This window comes from Bactrocera latifrons, unplaced genomic scaffold (assembly GCF_001853355.1).
Source record: "Bactrocera latifrons isolate USDA-ARS-PBARC rearing strain unplaced genomic scaffold, ASM185335v1 scaffold_284, whole genome shotgun sequence".
Taxonomy (NCBI): domain Eukaryota; kingdom Metazoa; phylum Arthropoda; class Insecta; order Diptera; family Tephritidae; genus Bactrocera; species Bactrocera latifrons.
The window spans coordinates 244022-267737 of NW_017536452.1; the positions used below are offsets into that span (position 1 = coordinate 244022).

A 23716-nucleotide genomic window follows, 5' to 3' on the forward strand; every position below is an offset into this window, starting at 1 on the left:
TATGTCAACCAAACTGTATAGAGTCGTTTCTTTTAGGCATTTCGATATACAGTTCAAAAATGGAAGAAATCGGATAATAACCACACCCACTTCCCATACAAAGGTTATGTTGAAAATCAATAAAAGTGCGTTAACCGACTAACAAAAAAACGTCAGAAACACTAAATTTTAGGAAAGAATTATCAGAAAGAAGCTGCACCCAGTCGTTCTTTAAAAATTGAAAATGGGCGTGGCGCCGCCCACTTATGGACCAAAAACCATATCTCAAGAACTACTCCACCGATTTCAATGAAATTCGGTACATAATAGTTTCTTAACACCCTGATGACATGTACGAAATATGGGTGAAATCGGTTCACAACCACGCCTTCTTCCAATATAACACTATTTTGAATTCCATCTGATGCCTTCTCTGTATAATATATACATTAGGAACCAATGATGATAGCGGAATAAAACTCTACACAAATACGAGAGTTTAAACATTCTTGGAGCAACCAAAATATATCCAAGTAGTACATATGTATGTATATGTACTTAAGGCAAAGCAAATAAGTGTTAAGAGCCTTAAAGAGGGTGTGTTTGTTGACCTTGAAACAGTAATATAACTTTCATTCAACATTTTTTTCTCTTTACATATATGCGATGTATCCTCAGAACCTCGTGCAAGACAATATGTGAAATTAATTCTCCCAGGCGCCAATTACTCCCACACAATTAGTGCAAAAATATTAAAATGAGTTTCATAATACTGGATTTCTGCTGTGAAAACTGCATGTTGAGTGGTGGAATTTCGAAATAATTAAATATATTTCAATTGCAATTTGCATACGCTCACTTAATTCTCAAGTATCATCACATGCGATCGCGCATTACTTCGCTTTATGAGAGCATTTATAAAAAATGGGGAATTAATTTGCATTTCGTTCTTTGTATTTGCTTTTATTTTTATTCATTTTGTGTGCTAAGTTACGAAAGTTGGGGACGATGCCGAAAGTGAGAAGAAACAAGTTATTTGTTGAGCAGACGATCAGTACGTACAAAATACGAGGTGTTGAAAGCGAGTAAAAAACAAACTGCTAAAGTGGAGATTATACTGGTTAACTCTTAAGTTGTTATTGCATTCATGCGGAGCCAAATAAATTATACCGATTATAAAAAAGTATGTGCTTAAGCTGTTATAACTAACACAGAAAGCTTACTGAGCTTGAGCTTACTCCAAGAATGCACTAAGATTTTTTAAATCAACAGACTATTTCTAAAAATTTTAATCCAAATTTTGAAGTTTAGTTTTAGCCTAAGTATACTTTCTCCAAGTAGTTTTAAGTATTCTTACTAGGCAGGCTAGGTTGGGCTTGATTTTTCTAGCAAGCTAAGAATAATTTCACTTGGACAGTGAGAGACTGCATGTAACTTGTGATGTGCAAAACTTCTAGAAACGGATCAAAACGATCGTCGCATATTGACAAAGCGCCTAGAACCAGCAAAAAATTTATTGATGCACCGAAATGGCTAAACTGATCGACTTGACATTTTTTCATTATATTTTCAGGTATATTTCCAGGTAAAAATTTCGGTTTATTAGCAACTCTGAAGTGTAGTATTTAATCTTTTGGGTATTACCTGTTTTCGTATACAGCTATATCCAGTTTGATCGAACTTAAGCGATAAAGTAATTTATATCTCAATAAAAATTATCTAAATCTTGGTTTGTCCAGGGTAAACTCCTAAACTATCGAACCGATTTTAGTAAAGTGTAGCACGCTGTATCCAGTTTAATCCAACTTAAAAGATAGAATAGTTTATATCTCAATAACAATTACTCGGTTCGTTGCTTGTCCAGAGTAAATTCCTAGACTTTCGAAGTTTCTCTACAATATCGATCGTTCGTTCAAAAAGTCGATCTTCGGCGCATACTAACCCGAAATGATTGAGCTGGAATAGTAAACGCTTCTAAACTATATTTCTGAAAGCTTTATAAATTACTAAATTCTTGTCAAATTGTGGTAGAAATCCACCCCATAAGGTCTAAATTAGTTAAAATAAAGGTTGTATCGCGTGTAGGCTAAACGGCTAGCGGTAACGCAGATTATTGCTAGACAAGCGCTCATCTCATTCAGTCATTGCCACAATTCCCATTTCTCATTGTTTATTAGCACCTGGCGAACAACATCGGCAGCACGTTCGCAAGCCTGCTCATCATCAGCTTGTCGGTGGCACGAGTTTTCCCTGCATTTTTAACGGCTTTTCTTCACAAAGAAAAAAAAAAAAACACTCTTGTGACTAGTTTCCCTTCGGCATTTTCTTTTTCTCTACAATTGCAAGCATCACATTGTAATTTCACTTGGCCAATATGAGATCACTTTAAATGTGCACTCGTTCACAGTGCAAGAATTAGTATCGATTTCGCCCTGTTACAGTGCAGTACACTGGCAAAGAAAATTAAATTTTACACAGCAGTGTTGTTGCGTTCACATATTGACATGCTTTTCTTTTAAGAGTCGGGCAGACGATCGTGTTAATACTTGTAAATCTAATTGTGATCAGTGGTGATCACTGCAACATCGTGTGTGCTCAGTTATGTTCGTTTAGTGAAGTTAAAACCGATTAGACTGGTTGCACTTCGTGTTCGTCATGCGCATATTTTCTAATCATGTACATATGTACACACATATGGATCTATATGCTTTATATAATATAATATTAAATTTGCCCACCAACGTGCTGTGCCTGCTGATAGCGCGCTTTAAAATTGTGCGTACGTGATAAAAGCGCTCACACTAGTTCGTCTGGTTGCTCGCCTAACGCTCGTGCAAGCGAAACTTGCTCTCATCGCTTCATTTTTGGCGGCACGACGATTAATATATTATATCCAGCGTAAAGTAAACAAACAAATATGATTTGAAAATAATTTGTAAAGCTCCGTTTGCCATAACAAGCGCGATAAAGTGTGCGCTGTTTGCTACGATTGCCGACGCTAACGTCGCTGCTATTGACATTTAGTGATCGGTTGAATTGTTGCTGTTAAAAGTCTCGTGCCTGCTCGCTCCATTCACGACCGCACTGATTTGTTGTACCCCCACCATTTAAGATACTGTGTTTGTTGTTGTTGTTTTTTTTCTTTTTTAATTCATTAGCATAAATGACTGAGTGATCGACAACGCGACGTATGCTTCAATTCACTCAACGTTCGTTTGCTTTTATTTTCGCACTTACTCTCCCACTCTCTCGTTTGTATTTACATATTTATTTTCACAATGACAACTGCTTAATTTTCATAATTTAATCTAATAGCGGGATTCTGTAACCAGTCTCTAGTCTCTATTTGAGACATTTTGTGGTAAAATCTCAATTTGTGACTAGTTACTATTCACTAAACAGTCTCTAGCTTTAGTCTCAAAATATTGCCTCAAATTTGAGACCTGGTAGTTAGCAAGTCACAAAACCTAAAAGAACTCTTGTCTGCCATTTTGAATATACTGAATAGAGATCAACATAGATATTAATCAATGTCGTTTTTTTATATTTTGTAAGCAACTCAAACACGAAAAGGTTAAAAATAAATAAATTTTACATAAATTTCGTTAATATTATGAAACAAGGTCAACATATATTTTTATTTTTAATTATATTTTTTGACTATGTTATAGAAAATTCAATATTTGTTATCGATATATTTATTTTCATTCAAGTACAAAAACATCTCTGAATAATGAAATGTAATAGAGTTTGTGGCTATCACTTACAGAATAGCAAAATCGTCTCAAGTCTCAAAAATTGTCTCTGTCAAATTTAGAGACTTGATACTGTATCACAGTACAGAATCGCACGGTAAATCTATCTTCTCTATTGTGGTGGAATTTTTTTTTTTTTTTTTTTTTTTTTTGTTTAGATATTTTCTATTGGCTCTCACTGAACTAACTCATGACTGATTTAACACAAAAAGCAGTAAGTTGTTAGAAGCTGTTCTTTGAAGATTTTGCTTAGCTCCAGTAGTGTTACGAGTCCAATGAAATGCTAATATTCATTGCAGTTTTAGCTAGAATTATCTAGAAGCTCACTACATAATTCTAATGTTTAAAGCGATCACGTGTTGATCTTTACGGCGAATGAGAAAACTGTATGATGAAATGCCAAACAGTACTGAACAAAAATAACATAATAGCTTGACAGGAATCACGCGTGATCTGCCAAAAAAGGCTATTGAAAAAAGTATCTCTACTTGGATTACCCGGTATAATGGGGTACAAGAAAACTTGTCGTTAGTGTTCTTGCATAAAAAAATGTAATGTTGCTGTGAAGGGAAATCTATGTAAATGTAATGATTATCGGGTTAGTTACATCGTGTATAACTTAAAAGCGAGTGAACTGATTTCGGATATATAGAATTCTGCTCCGCTATATCTGCTATATCAGATTAACTGTAAAAATGAAGATTTCCAGCAATTGTCAACTCAATGGGTCGTTATCATTTATTTGTACCGACCAACAAAAAAGAAAGTTCACAAGGTCATCTATTATTGCAACAGAAAGTATATTTTTATCAATATTTAAAACAAGACTTTTGACTAGTATATATTATCTATAATTTCATTTTAATATTTCATTTCATTTCATTATAATTGCTTTAATATTAAGCACAAAGTATAATATTACTGTTCATTGTTATATGTCGTTCAAGCTCCTTATCGAACCAAAATACAAAGTTGCGTTTTCGAAACCTGCGCAACAAGTTAAAAATAAATCGGCCGCTCATCGTACGGCTATTGTTAGTACAAATAATTTGCACTTGCTTTATGTTGTGTCATTGGTTTTATTTGAAATTTTCATGCCCATCATAATTGTTTGCCCCAATAAAGAGCCAATCAGCAGTCGCCGGGAATTGACGAACTGCCAGCTAAAAAGCGCACAAATGAACGATGGAAGTTTGAATGTGAAAGAGAGCCGCGTGTTTTGCCATTTTGACACTTAATGTTCGTCATGTGCCGCCTTTATCATGCGTTGGTGCAAATTTAATTTTTATTTTTATTACTTTTTACTTAATTCTATTTTTGACGATTTCAGATCAGTTTTTGCTTCTTCTTTTTTTTTTTGTCAGGGTGTTGAAAAGATATTATTTAAAATTCTTTTTATATTAATTTGATTTAATTGTGGTCTTGAGACAAATAATGGTGCGAAATATTATGTGGAAGGTTTAATAAAAATCAACAAAATAATAATAAAATTTAAATTTTTACTTAATGCAAAATCTCGCTTCGTTTCAAAAGTTATTCGCATGCATGCCCTCGGAACAATGATGATGTTTGTGTCGATAGTTCAAAATTTCCTAGATAATTATAAAGTACCAAGTGATGAAGAAATTTTTCAAAATACTCCTTTCAGGGTCGGTCTAGGAGGAAATACAAGTATCAAGTAATAGCCTTTTCACACAGCCGGCTACTCCATTAACGTTTAGCTGTTATACTTGCTTGTGTTTTTCTCATTTTTTCATAATTAAAATTCACTCAACCAAATTTACCGCCTGGGCAACAACTGGCAGAGGTAAGAACAGCCAAATTTACAGTATGTATTACATTCTAGTTTCAACTCGATCTCTATTCGATTAAGAATTATTGTAATAAAATAGGATTTTTCTTTTGTATGGCATCGATCGTAAACCGTTCCAAACTAGCGCTTTAAACGATCAATTACCGATTAATTGATCAATTAACTGTTTTGCGAAAAGACTATAAAACCATCTTCGAAAATCTTTGGGTAAAATTTCGGATAGTTTAAGAGATTATTGCCAAGAGCAGTTACGGATGTAATTTGATGTATAGTATCTTTATTTTTTAAAGCAATAGTGTTATTAAAGGGTAATCCATTTCGAGGTTCCCTACTTAAAAAGAAAAAACAGAAACTTCAAATTGAATCGAAAATGTTTATTATCATTTGAAAGAACATTCTCTGGCAATTTGAGACCAATTTTCGATGACTAGTTCGAGCATTTCGACTGGCAACTGGCGAATCACACGCGTGATTTTTTGGTCCAAGATCTGAAACGGGATTGTCTCCATAGGTTTCGTAGTTTACATACCTTCACAAGAATCGATCGGCTCAAAACGTCAAATAATCTGCTCACCGAAGTATTCTCTCAATAAATTCATTGATTGATGTGATGTGTGAGAAGTGGCGTCATCTTGTTGAAACCAAATGTCACCGAGATCACGAGCTTCAATTTCAAAAATCAAATAGTGGGTTTTCATGGCGCGATAAAAGTCGCCATTGACGGTTACGTTTTCATCACAACCACAGAAAACCATAGTTTTTTCTCGACGAAATGGCATCTCTTGAATTTCTTCAGTTTCCCCTTCGTCATATCCATTGAGCCAGAAATGAGACTCAACGCTGAACAAAATTTAGCTCGAAAACGTCGGACCTTTTTTTTTTCGAAATATTCAAGAGCTCATAGAGTGAAGCAATGTCGCTTTGGAGGTCGAGCGGCTTCAGTTCTTGTACAAACTGTATTTTATATGCTTTCAATTTAAGATCTGGGCATAAAATGTGCCAAATCGTTCCATACTTCAATCCGAGTTGCTGCGAACGACCCCCAATCGACTCTCCACGATCTTCGCGCACACTCTCAGCTACAGCTGCTGTATTCTGTTCACTGCGTGTTGGACATCGTCTTTCGTTCGAGTATTATACAATAATGAATGTTGGGCCTCGAGATAGATGAGTACTTTCAGTAGGTCGATTATGTTGACCGTAAGTTGAGCGAAGCGCTTAAAATACATTCCTTACAGAACGTGAATTTTCGTGATAAAATTGAACGAGTTGTAAACGTTGCTCAGACGTAAGTCTTTCCATGATGAAATGTCAAAAAATACTGAACCAAAACATGGCAGCAAAGTACCTCCACTTGAATTACCAAAATCTACCGTTCTCACTCGAAACAAACAATGTGATGTTTTTGACTTCGTTTCAGTTGCTATCAAGGTGTGTCCGCCAAATTTTAGCTGAGTGTGCTCTAAACACAATGCATTTGTGCCACCCTGTACACCCTGTACCCTGCAATAGATGTTATTTTACTTTGAATTGCTACAAAATTATTATGTTTTCATTATTTTCTTTCCATTTTCTTGGTGTTAATTGTTTGTTAATTTAGCTACAATATTATTTTACAAACAACAAAAACAACCTAATATTTAAAGGTTGCGCCGATATTCACGTTGACGCTGATTAATCATAACTCTTATGAATATTTTTTTTTTTTTTTTTTTTTAGAAAATTTGTCATATTTGTGCGACACTCATTTGCAACAAATATCAAAAAATTGAAGACTCTGCTTTAACTTGCTGTCAACTAAGATTTTAAGCAGCGAGCTCATTATTTTGAGTTTCCATGCGGTTTATTTAAGTAATTGGCTGGCGATATTTTTGCTGCTACATTCTAATTATTTAATTTGTTCTTTCTTTTTCAAATGCGTTTATGTGTGTGTATGTGCTATTTGTAGCGATATGCTGGACTATTTGACGAAAGTCTCTGTCGAGCGCTATTTAATGGGGTATAAAGTGCAGCCGCGAACTACTTGAAGCCCGAGTTATCTCTATTTGTCTGTTTTATGTAAATAAAGAAATTTAATATTGCCTCTGCGGTTAGGTACTACATAGTATTATTACCGTTTAATTGCATAGTAGAATCAGCGATCGCTCACTTTCATGCGACTCAACCAACTTTTCCAAGGTTAATTTGAGTTTTTGAAGTGCCAAGTTCACTCTAATTACCTATTATTTAGGAATATTTTATGGTGATTACCGGGAAGCAGTATTCACAAAGTACCCTATGCAGCATTCTTGACATCAGAAGAATGTGCTGGTAAGCAACAATATTGCTGACCTTTGGCCATAAAATTTTTAATTTTATTATACCCTCAAAAGTGTGAAGTTTGACAAGTTGTTTGTATCACCCAAGAGGAATGTTCTGCAAATGTTATATAAAAGAGAACAGCATGACGAATTTCAGCCAAATCTGTCGGTCTGTATGATTGATCAGAGATATTACACACATCGTTTTCTCTTCGCAAGAAGCTGCTGGTGACATCGTACTATCCAAACTACAGCGGGCGATCCAGATGGAATGCAGCTGGCTGGCCCACATCTACGCGAATTGTCTTGATGAGGATATGTACCTAAGATGTGGGTACTGGTTAGAGTGGCGCTCTCCGAAGGCTGGAAAGAGCTCTCAGTTCATTGCTAAAAGTAGCAAGATCCATTTGCCTATCCTCGTTTGTCTTTAAAAAGTTGGGAGAGGTTTATGGACTTTTTCTATTAGGAGTGGAATACCGAGGAGAAACTGTTAACGGCCTACCGTGCCTCAGCTAGGCGGTAGTTGAAGTACTCCCAAATTTTGGCGTGGAATCAAACCTCAGTTACCTCAGGACAGGGACACTCCGCATGGTGAGGTACTTTTCTCAATGCTTCTTCTTCATTGACGTAGACACCGCTTATGCGGTTATAGTCGAGTTTACAATAGCGCGCCGTTCTTCCTTTTCGCAGTTTGAAGCCAATTTGAGATTCCAAGTGTAGCCAGGTTCTTCTCCACCAGTCCTTTTTTTTTTTTGGAGGTTTTCTTCTACTTTGCCCGGCGAGTACTGCAGCGAAGCTGGAGTGTGTCCATTGGGCGACATGATCTAGCCAACGTAGCCGCTGTCCTTTTTTACATTCCGAGTCACAAATCCAGCGCACAACCCTGGTTAGAGGTGATTCGCCTTCTAACTCTATCCCGCCTTCGAACGGATGACTTTTGGATACCCAAGGTACCATGTTTATTCTGGGACCGGAAGTCGTAAGTTCCTTGAGCCATATGTAAAAGAAACGTTTCTGGTCATTCCCAAGTGAATGGCGCTCAGAGAACTTTCCTCACTTGCCTGCACTTCTACACATGGCTCCATCCTACAAAGCTTTAGATCCCGGTGGTAAATGATCTACTAAAAGAGCTCGTAAAACTAAGCTGCCGGGTGATAGTCTAAGCTGACGATATTGCTTTTATGGTAGAAGGAATATTTCTAAATACCATCTGTGATTTGACTGAAGGATACCTCACAGTGGTATCCAACTGAACGAATCGAAGCGGCTTAGCGGCCAACCCAAGTAAAATTGGGGTTTTGTATAAGACGTTTTTCTCCCCTCATTCATGTTGATAAGATGAAATACCTAGAGCTTGTGCTTGATGGAAAGCTTTCATGAATGCCAAATTTTGAGGACAAAGCAAGGAGAGCATAGATTGCTTTATATTGTTGTACAGGAACTATGGAGAAAAGGTGGAGACCCTCTGCAAAGTGGTGCTTTGGCTCTACGAAATCAAGCCAATAATTTTCTATGTTGTATTAGTCTGGTGGGGATGCCTATATTTGCTAAGAAACTTGAGTACTCGCAAAGAAGCCTCTTAACATAACCTAGCCTAACTCTTTATTAAATACTTTTTAGAATTAACATTGAATGTACTACCTTGAGAACCTATGATATGGATCGATCATTTTTTTTTTTGTTTTCTGAAAAATCTATTAATTTAAAGCTGTGAACCTGGTTGATAGTTTCGACAGTTTCGACAGTTCTCTCATTGATTTCATTAGCCTGCTGGCCATCTGTACTTCCTGATCTCTAGCCAATTAGCATCGCGTCACAATAAATTCTTGCAAAATGTTAATGACGTGGCTTGAACCTGCGACTGTTGCACAAAATTATTTGTCGCACTTAAAACCAACAGCAACAAAAATATGCATTAATATATTGCAAATAGCAACAGTCAACTGGCAACGGGTGACTGAAATCAACAATTCACCGAAATCTCACCATCAATGTTACTTAAAATACTTTTCTGCCAGAATTGTTTGTGTAGAATTTGACGAAAACATTCGCTTTGCCAATTTTTAACGAGTATCTTCTGGCTAAATATAGTTTATCAGCGTAATTAATGCAAACGCAAAACAAAGCAACAATAATTGCAATAATAAGTTGCAACCAAATAACTATGTATGTATGTATGTGTGCGCGTCAGTTTTTTGTGGCATGACGAGCGAACCCTTTAGGTTTACGATGCTGCTTTGCCTAATTTCCTAGGAAGAATTAAGAGCAAATAGAGACAAGAGCACTAATGCATTTATCTAACGGTTTCTTGTTGTTGTTGTTTATGTTTGCATGTGTATATCGTAGATGTGGCAAGTTTGTTTTTGATCTTGTCATTTTTGCAATTGTCTCGAAGGCGTCAACTTTACTCATCTTGAAAAAATTTCCTCATGCTACATTATTTCCCGCAACTGTTTATATTCGCAATAATTAGTGTTGTATTTAAAAAAGATCACGTTAGTCAAATTTGACGGGCAATTATGAGCGCAATGCCAAAATGGTTTTTTTTGTACTGCTGTAGAGGAGCCATTGGCAAGAGGTGGGGCCTCTCACCGATGTTGTTTTTATGTGGTAGAGGGCTTTAGAGAAGACCACACTTGCAAATAAACTCGAGAGCTTTCAACGGGTCGTGCTCATCAGCAAATGTGGTGCACTAAGGTCCAGTCCAACTATGACACTTAACGCAATTTTGAACATAATGCTCATGGACATGGCCCATGGACATGGCCCATGGCCGGAAAGTGTATGGCTGCGAAGGTGGATATTAGACTCAGAGAATCTGGGTTCTTAAAAGAACGCGTTTCTGAACACTCGGATATCCTCACACACTTTGACTGCATACCGGATCATCATGGAGTCGCCAAATCGAACTCTGGCGGCTCCTTCTGTGCCCATATACCGACGAGGAAGCGACATATGGGTGTGAAGAAGCAGTTGCATGGAGAGGGGCCGTAAGCTTCTTTACGGATGAGTCAAAGCTTGTGGGAAGGTTGGTGGAGAGGTTTACTGCCGAGAGCTCTCTATCAACTCCAGTTTCAGACTTCCTGACTATTGCAGTGTCTTCTAGGCTGAGGTTGCGGTCATCAAGTTAGCCGCAGATTTGCTGCTTCGAAGTGTGTCTTCCTTTAGAGAAGTAACCATTCACTCAGATACCAGAGCGGCGATACTAGCTTTGAACTCATTTACAATGCGTTCTGATCGAATAATGTCTAACGTCGCTATTAGCAGCGGGTGTCTTTGTGATAAGACTGGGTGTGGGTGCCGGGCCGTAGCGGAATCGCAGGTAATTGCAAAATTAATAAAGTGCGATGAGCTAGCAAAAAAGACTCATTATCGATAGAATGGGAACTGGTCGGTGCTCCCGCATCCTCAAGATAGATCACAGGAGATCTAGCGAACTCTATGCTCTCAGTAAGGCTAGCCTCTCCCTAGTTGTGGAGCATTTAACAGGCCATTGCCCTATTGGCGTACATGCTTGTAACATTAAATCTTACCAGACGCCGTCTGCAGAATTAGTTTGGAAGAAGATGCAGTCGAAACAACTCAGCACTTCCTTTTTGACTGTCCCACGTTTGGGAGGTCAAGACTTAGACACTTGGCGGGTGTTGAAATTAAGCGCCTTTGCAAATTTGTTTTGGGTACTAGCGTTTTGCCAATCTGTAAGTCCGAACACAGGAGTTCTTATATCTCATCTTGATTTTGATTGCTCAGTTAGTACCATATATCAGCTATGTAGAATGTGGTACAGTGGTTCGATCTGCAGAACATCTTCAGAATTTGTAACGCTGCTTGGAGAATAATCTATGTATGCCAAATTTCGTGAGTGTCGGTTGTCAAATGCAAAGTTTGCCCAAACGAGGGTTTGAAATACTCTTATATTCTTCTCACCTGACCTTCTAGCTAGGATTAGCTTCTTATATACTTCAAAATATCAAAGGGTAATACTATGTCTCTCATTAAAACGAGAACTTCACTTTGTTCCTTCAAAAAGATTTTAATTTATTAACTAATTTAAGTGGATCAATGCCAAAAGTAGTAAAATATCACAACAGCATCTTAAAATTAAATGAGCGAATTCTCCAATTATTGTCTTTAAGTACTATATGAGTATACATAACTTTTAGAAACGTCGCTGGTATATTAGCTTTCTTTTTCCAGTCAAAGGTAAATAACATAGCAGAGAGAACACCTACCTTAAGTTACGCATTCACACTGTTTATTCCATCCAGCTTTATGTTTTTAAGACCTAATTATTAAAATAGCCTTTAAGTTTTAGATTTGCTCAGTGGAAATTCGAGTTCAATACTTATTATAGCTTATTCAACAATTCTTCTCAAAAGTAAAGCTAAAGAATTTCACTTGAAAAACATTTAAATTTTAAACCAAAAATAATTTGTTACAATTTCGTGTCGTAGTTTTGTGTATTTTCCATTCTGCATCGATTATTTTCGGTTTATTTTTCACAAATTTACCTTACAGTCTCGTTGGTGTTGCCAAATTTCTTATTTTATTCTTCATTACTTGTATACGTTAATTTTCTTGATGACGTTTATCTGTATTTTCTAACCATTTTCGTATGGGATTCCTCGTGCTTAACTCAGCTTTTGTGTTTATGTGTGGATTTTGTTGGTATTTTCGCTCGTGTTTTTGCAACACATTATGCTTGTTCTTGTTCTTATTTAAATATTTTGTATGTGTTTCAACATCGTCGTATAAATAACCGCATATTGGATTCTGAGATCTTTTATGTGAGACGATTCCAATTTGATGTTTCGAAATTCAATCGAAGGTGATCAGCCAAGTTCTGGAATATTTATTTTTCTAAATTCTGAAAAATACCGCAACCTCTAACTGTTGGTTTTGTTTGTTATTCTTTTTGCTTCAAATATATATTTCAAATGGGATCCTAACAAATAAAGGATATCGATCGTATTAAATATGACGAGAGTATCTAAACTCCACAGCCCATACGTGTTTCATTCACTCCAATCAAAGTGTTGGCTCTAATAGTAGAAACTAGCTAGCTGCTCTATCTACGAGCTCACTAGTTTTGTTATGTTCTGTTGGTTACTTCGGGCTCGGAAACGTTTTCTTGCCGAACTCCAACTACAATATATATAATAAATTTGTATAATATTCCATAAAAAGATTATTTATATAATATAAAATTTTTGATAAATATCTTCTCTTTGTATGCAGTATTTAGTATTTTCTATCTTTATTTATCTGAGTGATTTAATTTTATTTTGTTATAAAATGGTTGCGAGCATTCATAAAGTGAAATTTTATTGCTCAATTTGGTTATCGTTTTATTGTCTACTAATTTTTTGCTCGTTTCGACGCTTGACACTGCTCTTATTGGTTTTGAGTGCTCCTCCAACAAGTCAATTTCTTGTCATTTTGTTTTTATACTGAACGGGATCTATTATGTTTGTCACAAAATTTGTAGCACCCAGAAAGAAATGTAAGATACCCTACAAAGAATATATCGTCACTTAAAATGCAGAATAACGTAACATCACTTTTGATAACTTTACAGGCGAAGGAAAAACGCTGTATTAGAAACCGCTCACATATATTGAAACCATATTTGGATTTTGGTTATAAAATGGTTATATATTGGTTATATATGAAAGGGGAAGGTAAAATTTCATTGTAATAACTGATTTGATCAGCGTGATGATTTAGCCAAGTCCGTCTTTCTGTCAGTATATAGGCGAAGTAGTTTCTTAGGTTTTGAAATATCTTTCAGAAATTTCACACACGTCTTTTTATCACCAAGATTGTCACATATCGGCTTACAATAGCATATAGCTGTCACTCGAACTAAAATTTAATTCTTGTATGGAAAACTTTTTTATTTGACAAGATATATGCACGAAAATCGATATGAATTATGGTCCAAGACGAAGGAGACAAACTCCAAACAAATTGTTCAAATCGGACCACTTTACACTATAGCTGCCCTATAAACCTAGTAATCATAATTCAGTCTTTGTATAGAAATTTCTTTTGTTTCATGAAATATCTTCAAGGAATTTAGCATGAATTGAAGTCCAAGCAACGGTATAATCTCCGAACAAATTATTCAGATCGAACCACTATAGCTTATAGTGATCGTTCTTTCTGACGCTCTTTCTTGTTTTGCTCAGAAAATCAGAAAAGTTCGATTGCCAATAAGAGCAAAATGTACAGCAGTGCAAATATTCGTCAAAGCTTTACAATACCTACTCTTCAGACAACAACAACTGCTGGTATTATTCGTAAACAAACTTACTGACAAGCGAAAGAATAACAATGAACATTATGAACCAAATAAAAATATCTACAAAAGCAAACATTATACTATGAACTACGTGAAGGTATATAATAAGATAATATCCTACTATATAAATATATGCGTGTGTGTGTGTAGATTTGCATAAAAAGTATACTTCTTGGGTGTACGTACGTACGTGCACGGCAAAAATATGCAAAATATATTTGCAAATTGATTCAACGCCAAATACGTAGTACAATTATTGTATTTTAAATATGCATATCGCATGCCCTGTAGGAAAATTCGCTAACTGAGAGCTGCGACTTATTCCGCGGTTCAAGCGGCGACAAATAGTCTAAAAATATGTTCATATGTACATGAATGGAAAATTTGTTAAATTTTCAATATTCGTTTGATAAAAATCCCGCTTGTGGACATATATTCTGACAAAAAAGTACCCGGAAATTGCAAATAAGACTCAAAATATTAAATTATTTATTAATTTTTATTTTGACGCCTACGATTTTCCAATTCTCGAAACACATTTTATAAGCAATTTTTTGACCTTCAGTGAATTTTTTTTATATCTCTTCGACCGACCGCAAACAGGTTCCACGGTGCGACAATTTCAGTTTGAGCAACAAGAAAAAATTCGGTAGGGTACGAAAAAATGCCTATTTTCAACATTGTTTTTATGTAACAAATGAATTATTTTGTTAGAATTTTTGAACAAACATTTGAATAATATTTAGTGAATTTTTCATAAACCATATTTGGAGAATAAAATTTCCATTGGCAGCTGGTTTCTAGAGGCACCGCACAAAAATGTTTCCACACGGTAGTCAGCTTAGCATTAGATTCGTTCAAAAACAGAAAATCGAATTTCATGGGTTAGTATTATAGATGAGTATAAGTCGTGCTTAATCGAAGGGTTTGGAAAAAAAATGACTTTTGGTAAAGTTGCAACCAAACAGTATGATTTTAGGCCTACTATAAATTGCTTTGATAAAATAAGTTCAAAACCCACGTAACCCTTTAACTATATACTATATCAAAACGACTACGTTTTTCAAAGAAGTTAATTTTTTCTCAAAATTTCGGTATTTTTATACTTTCGCAACAAAGTTGCTAAACAGAGTATTATAGTTTTGTTCACATAACGGTTGTTTGTAAGTCCTAAAACTAAAAGAGTTAGATATAGGGTTATATAWACCAAAGTGATCAGGGTGACGAGTAGAGTTGAAATCCGGATGTCTGTCTGTCCGTCCGTCCGTGCAAGCTGTAACTCGAGTAAAAAATGAGATATCATGATGAAACTTGGTACACGTATTTCTTGGCTCCATAAGAAGGTTAAGTTCGAAGATGGGCAAAATCGGCCCACTGCCACGCCCACAAAATGGTGAAAACCGAAAACATATAAAGTGTCATAACTAAGCCATTAATAAAGATATTAAAATGAAATTTGGCACAAAGGATCGCATTAGGGAGGGGCATATTTGGACGTAATTTTTTTGGAAAAGTGGGTGTGGCCCCTCCCCCTACTAACTTTTTTGTACATATCTCGAAAACTACTATAGTTATGTCAACCAAACTGTATAGAGTCGTTTCTTTTAGGCATTTCCATATACAGTTCAAAAATGGAATAAATCGGATAATAACCACGCCCACCTCCCATACAAAGGTTATGTTGAAAATCACTAAAAGTGCGTTAACCGACTAACAAAAAACGTCAGAAGCACTAAATTTTACGGAAGAAATGTCAGAAGGAAGCTGCTTTCAGGCTTTTTTTTAAAAATTAAAAATGGGCGTGGCGTCGCCCACTTATGGACCAAAAACCATATGTCAGGAAGTACTCAACCGATTTCAATGAAATTCGGTATATAATATTTTCTTAACACCCTCATGACATGTACCAAATATGGGTGAAATCGGTTCACAACCACGTCTGAAATCTCGATTATCACTTTATCATGCGAGAGTATAAATTGTTCGGTGACACCCGAACTTAGCCCTTCGTTATTTGTTTTTTTTTTTTTGGTCTGCAAAAATCGATTTTTGATCAATAAAAAAAACTGGTCGGCTCAATTTGTCTCCATGTAACCAACGAACCAATTTTAAGAACTGTTTTTTGGTAAAACGCGCTTTAAGGGGTTAGGAGTAGACAGAGGCACGAAAAAATGAGAATTTTCAGTATTCATGTTATTTTACAAAAGTAGTAATACGACATTATTATATAATGTGTCGATTTGAATTCACGAAAATTTCCAAAAAAAAAAAATTTTTTTTTTCGAAAGTGATAGTTGTTTGTGTTGACCCAGTTCCAAAAAAAGGTACTTGCGGTGACAACCATAAGTCCTTGGAGGTTCATCTAAAATCAATCAGACAAAAAAATTTAGTCTTATAAATAGATAATGCTGGGCTTGAGCGAAGCATTTTTTTTTCAAAAATTAAAAAAATGCGGCCTCAGGAAATTTTTTTCTAAACTTTTGAAAAAATAAAAAACCTTCGATCAGTCCCGAGTTTATTATGTATTCTAAAAGTCGTATAAATTTCATTAAAATCTACTTAGCGGTTTTCGAGTTACAGTTGTCAACAGTTCAAAAAACATAGTTTTGAGAGAAACGCGTTTAAAGTTTCACACTAGCGCTTTGAAGTGCCCGAACTCGCTTTGCTATTGGTCGAATAACTCAAACACTAATTATCGGATCAACGTGAAATTTTCAGAGAACATTTTTAAGATATTACGAGACTTAACGAAAATTCAAAAAAAAAAAAATTATTTTTTTAAAATTCTGACTACCGCTAAACCCTTAAGACAAACAAAATTTAGTTAGTTAAAGTGATTGATTACATTTTAGCAAACTGTAACACAAAAACGATTCGAGATATCAACTTCAAATTAAGTATATCACATTAGAAAGTAGAATCTATCGAATTATGAAAAACCCAGAATTTTTGTTTTTAAAGTTCACACAACGTTTTTCTCACTTAAGTTTTCCAAGCTGGGTTTCGTAGAGCAAAGTGCTTATGTACATATAATATGTGCAAATGTATGTATGTGTATACCTATGTATGTGCCAACTCTGGAATGTTGCCGAAAATAGTAGTCGTTCGCCGTTAAAATAAGCAAGCAATAAGCAGTTTCGTACTTTGATAGTTGGCACATATTTTTCTAGTTTCTACACACTATATGTATAATAAATTTTTTCGTTTCGTTATGGCCCCTCTTTCTTCGCCTTACTAATCAGCTGCTCACGTGATGTGCTGCTATTCGTTGGAGGCGATGCAAAAATCAGCTGATAGCTCGTACATTATCGTGTATGTGCATATCGTATCGTTTTTAGGGCTCATCACTGAGAAAAGTACATAAGCGAGGCTAAAAAAGAATCGAATTTATGATTTGTTTGTTGTGGTTGACGGCTTATTTTTGGCATCCAACGTTGCACGCGCGTGCCTAAACAACATTGAAGTCATGTATGAACAATATAATATTAAAGTATATGTATGTGTGTGTTATACTTTTGTGGCTGTGTGCTTATGCATTGAAGTGACTTAGCCACCGTACCAACACCGCTGACATGGTGTGACACACAAATTGAAGAAAATTAATTTAAGAAAAATGCAACAACAAAAAGTGTGAAGATTCATCGCTCTACGTCACTGGCGCTGTTTATGTACGCAACTGTCAATTGAAATTGCTCAATTGTTTTGCTCTTCGCCGAATTGTGCAGTTTTTTCTTAGTTTTGGCGAATATTGTGCGAGGTTCGTGGTGTTATATAAAATCAGTTGTTTTCCCAAATATACATACATACAATTGACATGTGTGTATTTATTGTCATTCTTCCAATATTAACAAATCTCGGCTATATGTGGGCGTAGGATATAGGATGAGTCGGCGAGAAATGCCGAAATTTTCCGAAATAATTATATTACTTTGAAGGGAATGAAATGGACAAAATTCACCTTTCAATTTGATCACAGTTGTATTAAATATTTTTATAATTTTTTTTTTTGTAACAAATTAAATATAATATTTTTCGAGTTCCAGAATATGCGCGATTTATACATTTGCGGGTAGTTTTCATATTCTTCTTTCAGTCAAAAAAAAAAAAAAAAAACAACATCGACGATTAAAGCACACCGGGAATTCCAAAAATTTTACGGAGCTGCTGTCCTAAGTGAAAAAACTTGCCGTGAGTAATTTCGTCGCTTCAAAATTGGCGATTTCGATAGTAACGACCGTCCGCGTGAAGGAAGGCCAAAAACCTTCGAAAACGGTGAATTGGAGACGTTGCTTCATGAGGTTCCGTCACAAACGCAAGAAGTGCTTGCTTCAGCGTTAGGAGTCACGCGCTAAGCCATTTCCTTATGGGTTCCTTATGACCTCAATACTAGGAGAAAGAAAAACCTCAATATTATCACGAAAAAGCGATTCGGCTGCATGTCAACGCTCGGCCTCATGTTCCCAAAACTGTTGAAGCTTTTATGAAAATTCTTAGATGGGAAGTTCTAACCCACCCACTGTATTCCCTAGATATTGCGCTCTCCGATTATTATTTGTTCCGTTCGATGACACATGGTCTGGCTCAGAAGCGGGGCCACTCACAAGACGACGTCCAAAAATGGCTTGATTCTTAGATAGCATCATAAGATTAAAAGGTTTACCATAATGGTACTCGGCCTTTGCCAAAAAGATGAGGAAAAAGTTGTGTCTAGCGATGAGCAATAATTCATTCGTAGCCTATTCTCATGTCGAAGATAAACTTTAGCCCGGCTTTTTTATAAGGGCAGTTTCGATCTTTAACAACAATTAGTAGTATCCATTTCGAGATTCCGTACTTTTTTTTAAAGATGAAACACGGACACTTCAAATTTAATGCGGATTGTTTATTATCATTAGAAAAAATATGCTTTGGAATTTATTTTTTGAAGACTATCTATATCAAATACTGGCCGCGTCTACATCTCAGCTGGTCCATCCGTTGAGCATTTCGAAAACTGAAGAAAGACAAGCGTTTTATTTTGCTCCAAGGCTTGAATCGAAGCGGGAATAGTCGCATAGACTTCAGACTACATTATACATATCCTCACAATTAAAAAGTCCAACGGTAAAACGATATTGATTGTCAATCGACCGGCTCAAAATGTGAAATTATCTGCTCTCCGAAGTGTTCTCTCAATAACTCCATTGATTGGTGTGATGTGAGGGAAGTGGCGCTGTTTTGTTGAAATGTCGACGAGATTACGGGCTTCAATTTCAGGCATCAAATAGTCGGTTAACAAACGATCACCATTGACGATTACTTTCTCATTAGGATAATTTTTGAAAAAATATGGACCTATGATTTCACCGGCTCATAACCCATACCAAACCGTTTTTTTTTTTTTACGAAATGGCAGCTCTTGAATCATTTCAGATTGCTCTTTCTCCTAAATACATACATTTTGCTTGGTTACATACCCGTGGAGCCTGAAATGGGTCTTCTTCTTCTTCTTGATTGGCGTAGTCACCGCTTACGCGATTATAGCGGAGTTAACAACAGCGCGCCAGCCGTTTCTTTTTTTCGCTACGTGGCGGCAATTAGATATTCCAAGTGAAGCCAGGTCCTTCTCCACTTGGTCCTTCCAACGGAGTGGAGGTCCTCCTCTTCCTCTGTTTCCCCCGGCGGGTACTGCGTCGAATACTTCCAGAGCTGGAGTGTTTTCGTCTATCCCGACAATATGACCTAGCCAGCGTAGCCGCTGTCTTTTAATTCGCTGAACTATGTCAATGTCGTCGTATATCTCGTACAGCTCATCGTTCCATCGAATGCGACATTCGCCGCGGCCAACGCACAAAGGACCATAAATCTTTCGCAGAACTTTTCTCTCGAAAACTCGCAACGTCGACTCATCAGATGTTGTCATCGTCCATGACTCTGCACCATATAGCAGGACGGGAATTATGAGTGACTTATCAATTGCCTACTCAGTCCGAAGTAGCGCCTGTTGGCAAGAGTTATCCTGTGTTGGATTTCTAGGCTGACATTGTTGGTGGTGTTTACGCTGGTTCCAAGATAGACAAAATTATCTACGACTTCAAACTTATGACTTTCAACAGTGACGTGAGTGCCAAGTCGCGAGTGCGACGACAGTTTGTTTGATGACAGGAGATATTTCGTCTAGCCCTCGTTCACTGCCAGATCCATTTGTGTTGCTTCCTTGTCCAGTATGCAGAAAGCGGAACTAACGGCAATATGATAGCAATATCATCGGCATACGCCAGCAGCTGTACTTTTTTTCTCTCATCCGAGGCTGTTGTTGCGTTTTCATTGGGGTGGTTTTTTTACGTGGCGGGTCCCTATACAGGGAATGTTTCGCCTTCTCACTTTAGCTCGCCTTCAAACGGTTGTTCTTAGGCTACCCAGAGGATACTTGTTCAACGACCGGAAGTCGTGAGCTGCTTGAGTCATATGTAAAAGAATCGTTTCTGGCCACTCGCAAGTGAATGGCGATCAGAGAACTTTCCTCACTTGCGTGAACTTCTACACATGACTCCATCCTCCATGGGTCTTACCTTAACAAAATTTGGCTCGAAAACATCTTCTTGAAACTTTTCAAGAGCCCATAGTGCGAAGCGATGTCGCCTGGGAATGTCGAGCCCCTCCAGTTCTAGAACAAGCTGTATCTTGACGTAAAATGCGTTCATATGCAGTCCGAGTTACCGCGAACGGCCGCGAATCGACTCCTCACAGTCTTGACTCTAAAAAAAATATATATAAAAAATACATCTATTTGGACCACCCTTTTGTATCATTTTTGCTGAACATGTGCTGTGTTTTCAAGCGATAAGTAGGCTCTCATACAGAACGTCAATCACGGTGTTTAGAACCGATCCAGTTGCGTGGATTCTTCCGGCACCTACATAAGTATATCTAAATGAGATGTGTGCTAATTTTTTCTTTATAAAAGTACGAGTACGCTATTTGCTAACCAATCACGAGACGATTAAGACGATCCTAAAGCTATGTCTGTCAATACGTTGCCGCTCCCTAGTTTTGGCTTATCGCAAGCTTGTTTCTTCTCATATCTCGTGTAAAAACTCAACCTGCCGTGACTATAAAAGTTTTATGAATCACTAGCACACGTAATCAGAATCAAGCGTTTTATTTGCACATACTAAAACTAAAATAAAGATATTAAGTGAATTAAGTAACATTTTTATAGCGCTCACATACCAAAGACGATGATGGCACCCTTTACAGCTTGTGGCATGGGATCACATATTGAATTACAAATTTTCGTAGACCGCTGAGAGATTACAAGTCAACAGAGCATGTTAATAAAAAACAAGATATGCCAAATGTCATATAATTCGGCGTCAAAACAAAAGCTGCGATAGTTCGCTTCACTCGTTCAATGCTGTACGTAAACAAAATACTAGAAAATGAAGCTGAAGAATCAACTACTCACCGGCGGCACATTTACACACACACACACACACACACACACATTTTACAAACACGCTGCGGGCGACCTTTGTTAGCCAACCGGCAAAATAGCAGCGCAAGAGCAGTGGAAAAGCTTTGAGCTTTCACTGTGCACCCCCTCGCGAAATGCCTTGCTTGTGCTTGTGGCGCGTGGAAAGAGAGTGCGCTGCGCGCGCAAAAGAGCAGCAAGTCGAATACTGAATTCACGAATGTCGCGCGTACCGCGATCACTTCAACCCTTCGTGAACTAAAGATAATGTTGCATCTTCATTCGTGCCATTGATACTACAGTATTGGCCAAAGCTTAGAGTACCTTAACGCTAGGGCTGCTCCCCCATTTGCTACAAATTTCGTTATATACATTTATAATGAGAAGAAAAAACCTATAGCAGAGCGGAGCAGCTGATCGCACGCTCGTACACACACGCACACGACAATACGAACAGCAACAAGTAAGCCAGGTCATGAGCGAGCGAGCAGGGCGCGAGATTACCAAGCAGTGTTTAGCGTTCTATATATAGTGCTAGTGGGGAGGCATCTTTGCGGGTATCTCCTCTTCTACATATAGCATATTTTGTCGCGTACTTGTTCTAAATACCGGGACGGTCGGCATTCGATCAACGAGCTAGTAAACGAACAGTACTCAAACGCAGTGCCAGCAAAGGTGGCGCGCGCGCGTTCAATTCAGTACAAATACAACAAGTTAATTGACGTGATACGTAAAACAAGTGGAAACATAGATCTGACAAAACGAGCGCTAGGAATTAGTGCTGTGCATTTTATAGTATTTTCTTTTTGTTGTTATTGTAGCCAACTAATTTGTGAAAATATTTTCGTTTTACCTAAGCGACAGTGAACGGCGAACGAAATCGGCAACTGAATTTTTCGACGACAAAAGCGATCAAAGACACAAGATACACTAATTGAGGAAATATTTTAATTAACAAAAACACAAAAAATAATAATAAAATAAAAAAAATAATATTATATTGTTAAAAAAAATTGTTTTATTAAATATAAAAATATTTAAAAAAAAATTAAAATAATTTAAAAAAAAATTAAAATAATTAAGAAATATTAAAATAATTAAAAAAATTTAAAATATTTAAAACAGTTAAAATAACTACAAAAAAATTAATAAAAATAAATTAGAAAAAAAGCACGGAAAAAGAAAGAACTCGCAGCGCATGACTCAAATGTGGTGAAAATGTGCAAATTGAAGTCTTAAATCCACCGTCATACATTGCTGATACTTTTGAGCTGCTGTCTATCGCGGTATTAATTGTGATTAGTAAAACAATGAGCTTTACAAGTTAAAAATTTTACAGTTTCACGTTGAGAAAAACTATGTAAATTGTATTTAGTGTATTTTAAAATAAGTGAAAAATAATTTTGTTTACAACCCAGAAACTGAATTTAACAACTAAGTGTCGGACAGTTTTTTTTATTAAGTAGTTTTAAACAAAAACAGCCGCAAAATGGTTGGCAAAATCATTGCTCTGCGCGACATGGACAACTTCAGTCGGCGCAGCAGCGTTTATGTGGATCCAGAATGTGATAAATTTTTCGAAATGCCGCTCTTCATTGCGGCCAGCACCACAGATATGACAACGAAATGCCATTGTTGGCAGTTTAGCCCAGGTAAACAACACAGATACTGTCAAGATTATTCGGTGACATTTACTCAGCTCCCAATGCACTCGTGTGTTTCTTTATTTGAATGAAAATATTATTATTTTTTGAAAGTCTTATTATTTATTTGAAGTCAAAAGTTAAAATAAAGTGAAGAGCATAATTCAAGTGGTGCTAGTTAAACAGTGTTACATTTTGGCAGCTGTAAAGTGTAATTTTGCAACCACAAGGTACAAGTTTCTCCGCCTCATACTGATTTTTAGTCTCATATTTGTATAAAACTGCTTTCCCAAATAACGTCTTAATGTCTCGTTTCGTTGAATAGTTGCTAATTCGTTGCATCATTCACATATTTGCAAATAATTTTAATTTAGGCATTGCCAACACAAAATTTTTGAACTTGCTTACAAATATTGATCAGCTGTTTTTCGTTAGTGAAAAGTAATAAATTAATTTTTATAAATTTTTC

At 36.5% G+C, this 23716-nt stretch overlaps 1 protein-coding gene across 5 annotated transcripts in view; it reads left to right on the forward strand.

Annotated features, from left to right (window-relative positions):
• Positions 1–23716, forward strand: part of LOC108970135 (TBC1 domain family member 24) — a 157361-nt gene that overhangs the window by 91378 nt on the left and 42267 nt on the right. For 2 of the 5 annotated variants that reach the window (XM_018935291.1, XM_018935296.1), the window contains exon 1: positions 22735–23256. The exons of the other annotated variants lie outside the window; for them this stretch is intronic. In XM_018935291.1, coding sequence (XP_018790836.1) covers positions 23094–23256 — 163 coding nt within the window. In that variant the 5' untranslated portion in view covers positions 22735–23093. Of the gene's footprint in view, positions 1–22734; positions 23257–23716 lie in introns of those variants that run through there. 5 annotated transcript variants of the gene reach the window in all.